Genomic DNA, 7308 nt, shown 5'->3' with positions numbered 1-7308 from the left:
TGCACCTCGGTCCCTGCGGAGGCACGGGCAGGGCCACGGCTCCGCGGGGCTGGCAGGGAGCGGGCGGGGGGCGGCTGCCCACCCCAGCGGCAGCGAGGCGCTCACGGGGCCGCCGCGCAGAGCCCCCGCCTCACCGGTTCTGCGAGACCCTGGCAGGGATGGCGGCCCCCCTCGCCCCCCGGCCGGGCGCTGGCGGGGCTCCCCGGGCGGGGAAGCCCCGAGGGCGGTGGCGGGCGGCCCGACGCCCCCTTCCTGGGCGGGAACGGGCCGAGACGTTATAGGGCGGGCGGCCGCGACGCGGGGCACAGCGTCATGAACCGGCTCGGGGTGCTGGGGCTCGTCGGCGCCGTGCTGCTGGGGGTGAGTGGGGCTGGGCCTGCACCCTCCCTCCCTTCCTTCCTTCCTTCCTTCCTTCCTTCCCGGGGCAGCCACCGGGCTTTCCGGGAAGTGCCACGGTCCAGCCTCTCTGGCCCGTCCCCTCGGCCCGGCCCGCCCCCGCGGGAGGCCCAGGGCCGTGGGGTGACGGCGGCGGTGGGACCCCGATAATGCTGCCGCCCCGCAGAGCCCGCGCCGGGTCGGGGCTCCCCGGGACCCCCCTGGGCGGGCAGGGCAGGGCAGGGCAGCCAGTTCTCGGCCCGCGGGCCCCTCGGCCCGTCTTCACTTTCGTTTCCCCCCCCCGAGGGAGCGGGGCCGGGCGGGGGCTGCAGCTCGGGCCCGCACCGGGACGGGGCGCGGGTCCCCGCGGGTGGGGCTGGGCGGCATCGAGCCGTAGAGGGGGTCCGCAGCGCCGGGTACGGCCGGGGCTCCCCCAGCCGGGGGGCGCAGGCGCAGGGGTGCAGGGCCAGGCCTGCCAGCGCCCCTTTCACTTCCCTTTCTGCTCGGTGTCAGACGTGTGACGGCGCGGCCGGTTCCCCTCCACCAGCCCAGGCGTGCCCGCGCCAGACCTGGCGGGGTCCTGCTGCCCCACCGAGCCAGGGCTGCACAAGGGGCCCGCGGGGATCGGCGGTGCCCGGCTGTGCTGGGCCGTGGCGCCCCTCGTGCCGGGCCCTCCCTTACCTGCTGCCCCCCAGGCCGCTGTCACCTTGCTCCAGGGCTGTGCTGGAGCCCCCATCCCGCTCACTGTCCCACTAGGCTCAGGGTGGGGTCCTGCGGGCAGCTGCCAGGCCACCGGTGTTGGGCAGCACGGGGCTGGCTCTGTGCAAGGGCAGGGCGCTGTGGGTGCCCCCCTGCACCCAGGCTGGCCCGAGATCGGTTCCTGGCCCCCTCTCCACCCTTCCCTGCGCACACAGCCCCCTGCTAGGAGGAGCACGGAAGGGCCCTGGCTGGCTGTGCACAGGTGATGTCCTTGCCTGGAGCTTTCCTGCCCCTCAGGGCCGGTGCATCAGCCTTGGGATGGGGCTGGCAGCACTCTGGGCACAGGAGGCTTGGTTCGTGCCGCTGTCCCTGCCCAGGACTGCAGCACTGTTGGCAGGTGCAGTGTCACTGGGCAATGTGTGATCGCTATTTGGGGAAACATGAGTCCACCCTATCAGAATTACTGCTACTCCACCTCAAAGAGAGCTTTGGTGGCATCAGGTAGTGCAGGTGGCTGTGCTGCGGTCTGTGGTTAGCGTAGGCATGGGTAGAGTGGTGTGAGGAAGCCCTCACCTCGGGATGTGGGTTAGTGCATGGGTTCACACACGGTGCTTGCGGAAGCAAAGCAGTGCTGGAGTGCTGGGGAGCCGTGTGAATTCACAGGTCTTGTTTCTTCCAGTGCTGGGAGCCTGGCGATGCCGTAAGATGCTTTGATAAGCAGTACGAACACAAGGGCAGGTGCTGCAACCGGTGTCAGCCAGGTGCGGAGACCCTTTCCCTTTCTGGGGACCCCAAGGCTTGGCTGTGCCAGGACCCGCTGCCTGGCCACAGCAGAGCAAGCCCAGCTCAGTGTGACCAAGCCCCTCTACCCTGTTGCCAGCAGTGCTGACAGCTTCACCTCTGTGTGTCACCTCAGTGCTAGAGCAACTGGGGACCTCATGGGTGCCCTGGGAGACCCTCTGGATGTCACTGAATCTGCCACAGCTCTCTTGGGACTGTCTGTGCTCCTGCAGCCACAGGACCCCATGGCACAGGCAGCTTGCAAGGGAGAGTGCTGCTGCTGGCATTACCAAATCGCGATGATATTTGCCAGCTCCTGCTGTCACTACCAGATCATTTCCCAGTCCTCGGGGTGCTGGAGGCAGTGAACAGCCTCCCTGCTCTCCTGCCCCAGCACCCAGCAGCCCTTCCCACCTGGCCCCATGCAACATGTGCAGCCACTGGCTACACTGGCCCCCGCAGCCCTGGCTTGCCAGAGCAGCATCAGGCTACTGAGCAGGATGCCACAGCAGCCCTAGCATTCACAGCTGTCAGTGTTCCCCTGTTCTGCTGGCAGAGCTGCTGCCTGGAGAAGGGGGAAGGCCTCCTCGCTCGCCTCCTCATCAGCCTCTGTTGCAGGGGAAAAGCTGATCTCTGAATGCAGTGGCACAGAAGACTCTGTCTGCGCACCCTGTGAGAGTGGACACTATCAGCAGAGCTGGACCAAGGAGAGGCACTGTGCCCCCCATGATATCTGTGATGACAGTAAGTGCTCTCTGGGCCCACCAGCCCCTGCCTGTGGCAGCTGCAGGGGCTGGTGTCCCCCCAGGCTCACCCGCCTGGTGTTTCACCTCACCCATGCTCCCTTTGCCCAGACACTGGCCTCATCATGAAGACACAAGGAAATGCAACACACAACACAGTGTGCCAGTGCCAGGCTGGCATGCACTGCTCTGACACTAGCTGCCAGACCTGCGTGGAGAACCCTCCTTGCCAGCGCGGCTTTGGCTTTGTGGCAGGTGAGTCCAACCAGCATCTCCTCCTCAGTGGGACCAATGCCCTGGCAACACTGACCTCAGGCCCTCGAGGGAAAGAGGGGACTGCCCAAGAAGGAGCCCCTAGCAGGGCTTCAGGAGAGCTGTGCCTGGCAGCATTGCCACAGCTGCTTGCCTGACCCCACAGCCCCTCACCTCCTGCAGCCCATACTGACCTTCCTGCAACCTCTGCTCCTCTCCAGCCAAAGCCATGGCCCGGATGTCATCCCCCTGCGAGCCCTGCCCAGAAGGCACCTTCTCCAATGTCTCCTCTAAAACTGAGCCGTGCCATCCCTGGTCAAGGTATTGTCTGAGTGCTGACCACATCCTTTATCCATCCCCAGCTGCACCCAGTCCCTGTCAGCATGTCCTCTGCTGCCAGCCTTCTAAGTGGTTTTGTGGACTGGGTGGCTGGGACAGTCTCCGAGGGATGCAGCATCAGGCTGGCATAGGGCAGGAGTGAGAGGACAGAGCTGTGATTGTGGTGAGGTCCAGGGCAACATGGCTGAGCTCAAGGCAGATATCCAGGCACTTGTGACCATCCCTCAGCATGTGCGCAGAGTGCTTGCACCTCCAGGGATGTCCAACCTGTTGTCTGCACTGGGGAGCAAGAGATGAGGAGCTATGGGGACCCCCTGTGCCCTGTCTAGGCTCTCCCTCCCAGCACGCTCCTCGGCTGTAGTCATCAGCAGAGGCACCAGCCCTCTCTCCATGGGGAGTCAGGCTTCGAGGATGCTATGGGCTGGCAGGTCTTCCCTGTCTTTAGAAAGCTGCTTGAGGGTTAATTGCACTCCCCGGTAGAAACGTGAGCCTTATTTCCAGGCTGAATTAGTCTTGCTTCGGCTGCCAGCCACTGGATTTCACTTTGCTTTTATCTGTGTCCAGAAATTACCTCCTCACAGAGCCACTTGTAGCCTGTCATCTCCAAGCTCCAGGGTCTCCCTGACTAGGCAGGTCTCAAATATCCGCTCCCTCCTGTGCTGTGTCCCCAGATTTGTGCCCATCTTCAGCAACTCTAGACCGGGACCCTGAGATGGGGCCCTGCTATGTACCTGATGTCCCTGTCATGCAGCACAGGAGGGGGCCCCATCCACTCACCCCTGCAGAGCCAGGCAGGCTCAGTGCAGGATGCTTTCTCTGTCACTCTGGTGGCTGCCCAGTCCCAGCTGTTCCTCCTCAGGGGCTTTCCGTGTGCTGTGTGCTCAGGCTGCCGCTCTGGTTACCTACTCTCATTTTTCCTTGCAGTTGTGAGGAAAAGGGACTGGTGGTGAAGCTGAAAGGGACGAACACTTCAGATGTGATATGTGGTAAGTGCCTCTGGTGCCAGTGGTGCAGAGTAAAGGTGTCCTGGTGCTCGGGCTCCCACAGCACTCAGAGGAGCTGGCCTGGCCTGTGGGTGTTTTTGGGAGAGGAGGGTCTGACTGCACTGCCAGCACGATGCTGTCCTCCTCTCTGTCCTTGTGAGGGATCCCTGTGGGATTGAGCCTGGAGCTAAGGGAGCTTGAGGCGCTCAGCGTCTCAGTGGGAGTGTCACGTGGGTGCCTCACTGACCCCATCTCCCTCTGCAGAGTCGGGCAGGCGCTCCTCACTTTCAGTGCTGATCCCCATCATGGCCGCAGTTGTCACGTGCATTGTAGGCATCTCCATCTACTGCCTGGTCCTCACAGGTAAGGGGCTGGGACATGGGAAGCGATGCCTTGGACAGAGGGGCTGAGCAGGGAGGATGGTGGCAGCTCTTGCCAAAAATGGGGCAGCCCTTCCGGGGACCCCACCAGCCTATTGCCCTGCCGGGTCAGTGGGTTCTGTCCTCAGGAGCAGGCATACTTGCACTGCTGCAGCCCAAGCCGGGCCAGCTCTGGAGGAAAATGCTAGTGCCCAGTGGGTCCAGCCTGGCTCTCCTGCTGCAGCCTCCAGTCTGGGAGTGGCAGCAGCACAGTGTGAGCCGCAGGACCTGTGGTGCGGCAGCACCAGCCCTGGCTTGGACCTCTGAGAGCTCCTGGCAGAGCAGGAACGTTCCCCCCTCAACGTTGCCTTCTCTATCCCTCTTTCCATCCAGATTCCAGGAGACGGGTGCAGAAGCAGGTGAGTCTGCCCAGAGCCCTCTTTCAGCAGCGGGCTGGGGTCCCTCCTGAGCACAGCTGGGGTTGTGCCAGCAGCGGAGAGCAACAGAGCAGGGGCTGTGGCTCTGCAGGGCAGGAGGAGTGCAGGCTGTCCTAGGGCTGCCTGGCTGGGGCGACCCTGGTATGCTACTGGCAAATGCTGAGTCAGGAGGGACCCCCACAGGGTGAGGCGCTGCCCTGCATGGGAGCGGAGCAGGAGCCTGTGGAAAGGTGTGGCTGCAGAGGTGGGGGATGTAGCTCTCTGCCTCTGACCCCCTGCCCCTGTGCAGGTGGAGGTTGGGAAACCCGGAGAGAACCTGGAGGCCCAGCAGCCCATGGAGATGGGGGAGGATGCCTTCCCTGTGCAGGAGACCCTGCTCGGGGGCCAGCCTGTGGCCCAGGAGGATGGCAAGGAGAGCCGCATCTCGGAGCAGGAGAGGCTGTGAGGGTGCAGGGCGCTGCCTCCAACGGGAACACAGGCTTGGGCCAGCACAGTCTCCTCTGTTCCCTCTCCAGCCAAGGAGGAAATCTGGCATCTGGCCTGGCTGCAAATTATGTGATGCTGCAGTGGGCCATGGCATAGCCACCCGCCATGGGGGTACCACCACAGCCCCTGATCTGGCCACCTCTCCAGGGCTGCCACAGTGGAGCAAAGCTCAGCTGCCTGCTCAGGGCTGCAGAGCAGAGCCTGGTCCCACCACCTGCCCAGGGTGCTGCCACGGGGCGCAGCGTGGCTGCTCACAGGCCGACCCCCTGGCAGAGCCCGGTGCAGCCACTGCACCAGGGCCCCCGTGGCAGAGCGTGGCTGCTTGGGTGGGTGCCCCGTGGCACAGCCCGCTCTGCCTGACCGCCGGGGATGCCGGGGCGGAGAGTGTGGGCTGCTGGTGTGGGACGGTCCTGGCAGGCCACCCGCCCAGGGAGCTGGGGCACCCACGCCAGGACCCCGTGCTGGAGCTGGGCCCGGTGGGTGCTGGCGGTGGAGACTGGGCAGCGGCCGGGGCCGTGGCGGCCCGGGGCAGGGCAGCAGCCCCCGTGCCTCCCCGCGCACCCTGTGCTGGCCCAGCGCTGCGGGGCTCCGTGGGGAGGCTGCCCGCTTCTCCCGGCGGGGACACGGACCCGGTACGGCGGCGGGGGGCAGTGCCCCGGACACAGGCGCGCGGCAGCCGGGAGATGGTGCTGCGGGACCGGCGTGCGGCTGTCCCGCCCCGTGCCCGCCTCCGGCACCGGCCCGCAGCGGCGCCGCCCCGCGTGGGGCTCCGGGCTCCCCGCGGCCCCGCTTCCCTCTGCCGACCGGGCCCGTGGGGCGGGTGCCGCGGGGGGGTGGGGGGGAGCTCCCAACGCACCCCACACCACGTGCGTGGGGGCACACGCTGCTCGCTGCTGCCTGCAGCCACCCGCGGGGGGCACGGCCCGCTCCACGGAGGGAACGGCCGGACGCGATTATCCTCCACTGCGCCGCTGACAAGAAGCTGTCATTAAACTTTATTATTCTCCCAATGTGCGTGAGCAGCACGGCCGCCAGCCCCTGCCGCCTCCCCCTCGGCCCCCCGCCGCTACCAGCGCTGCGGGGGCCGATACTCCCGGGAGGGATGCTCCCGGCTCAGATGCTCCTGGGATGGGCGCTCCCAGAACAGATGCTCCCACAAGAGGAGGGAAGAGATGCGCTTGATCCCTGTCGTAGCCCCAGCCCCTACGCTGTCCCCCACCACGCCCCGAGCCCGGGCATGCTCCCCCTGCATCTGCAGTCAGCGTCCGGCCCCAGCCTGGCAGGACTGAGCAAATGAGCTCCAGTCCGATACAGCCCATACCCTGATCTCAACCCTGCGTCAGGGCTGCTTGCAGCGGGCAGGCTCAGTGCGCCTCACCTTGCCAGTCCATCCTCACCAGATGTGCTGTGTGAGGCGTGCCTCACCTTGCCAGTCCATCCTCACCAGATGTGCTGTGTGAGGCGTGTCTCGCTGCAGGGCGGTGCTACAGGTGCTGGGGGTGCAGCATTAGGGCTGCCCTGGCCCCTGACTCCTTGGCACAGGGCTGGGCTGCAGCAGCACCGAGCCCAGCACAGGCTCTGGGTACCAGGCACAGCTGCAGCCCGTGACCTGCCACCACCCAAGCGCATGCAGTGTGGCATAAGAAAGGCCATAAATTCCAGAGCCAGGAGCAGCTGGAACACGGTGTGACTTTTACTGTAAAGGCAGTGGCACATTATTTAAGGCTCCTCTTAAAACCTAATGTTAGGTTTAATAATGGAGATAAAAGCGTGTCAGCAGCTCTCCCTCTCAGGCCTCCGTGCTCCTGGCAGTGCCGGTGGGATGGCCGCAGGGCTGGGCAGCATCCCCTCCAGC

The 7308-nt window shown here is 65.4% G+C and overlaps 1 protein-coding gene across 1 annotated transcript; it reads left to right on the top strand.

Annotated features, from left to right (window-relative positions):
• The first annotated feature begins 273 nt into the window (after positions 1-273).
• On the top strand, positions 274-6215 carry CD40 (CD40 molecule). The gene is made up of 9 exons (XM_040609406.1): positions 274-360; positions 1754-1835; positions 2473-2598; positions 2709-2852; positions 3071-3170; positions 4113-4174; positions 4436-4534; positions 4924-4949; positions 5257-6215. Exons 1-9 carry the CDS (start codon positions 313-315, stop codon positions 5410-5412), a joined length of 843 nt encoding a protein of 280 aa, XP_040465340.1. The 5' UTR covers positions 274-312; the 3' UTR covers positions 5413-6215.
• Positions 6216-7308: the final 1093 nt, after the last annotated feature.

This window comes from Falco naumanni, chromosome 10, assembly GCF_017639655.2.
Source record: "Falco naumanni isolate bFalNau1 chromosome 10, bFalNau1.pat, whole genome shotgun sequence".
Lineage (NCBI taxonomy): Eukaryota > Metazoa > Chordata > Aves > Falconiformes > Falconidae > Falco > Falco naumanni.
This window is presented reverse-complemented; position numbering and strand designations above follow the sequence as displayed.

Excerpts from the sequence above, each read along its gene's own strand:
- CD40 (XM_040609406.1), top strand. The coding sequence starts at position 313 with ATGAACCGGCTCGGGGTGCTGGGGCTCGTCGGCGCCGTGCTGCTGGGG. Across the intron at positions 1,836-2,472 it reads CTGCAACCGGTGTCAGCCAG|GGGAAAAGCTGATCTCTGAA; the intron begins GTGCGGAGACCC and ends CCTCTGTTGCAG. Across the intron at positions 4,950-5,256 it reads GGAGACGGGTGCAGAAGCAG|GTGGAGGTTGGGAAACCCGG; the intron begins GTGAGTCTGCCC and ends GCCCCTGTGCAG.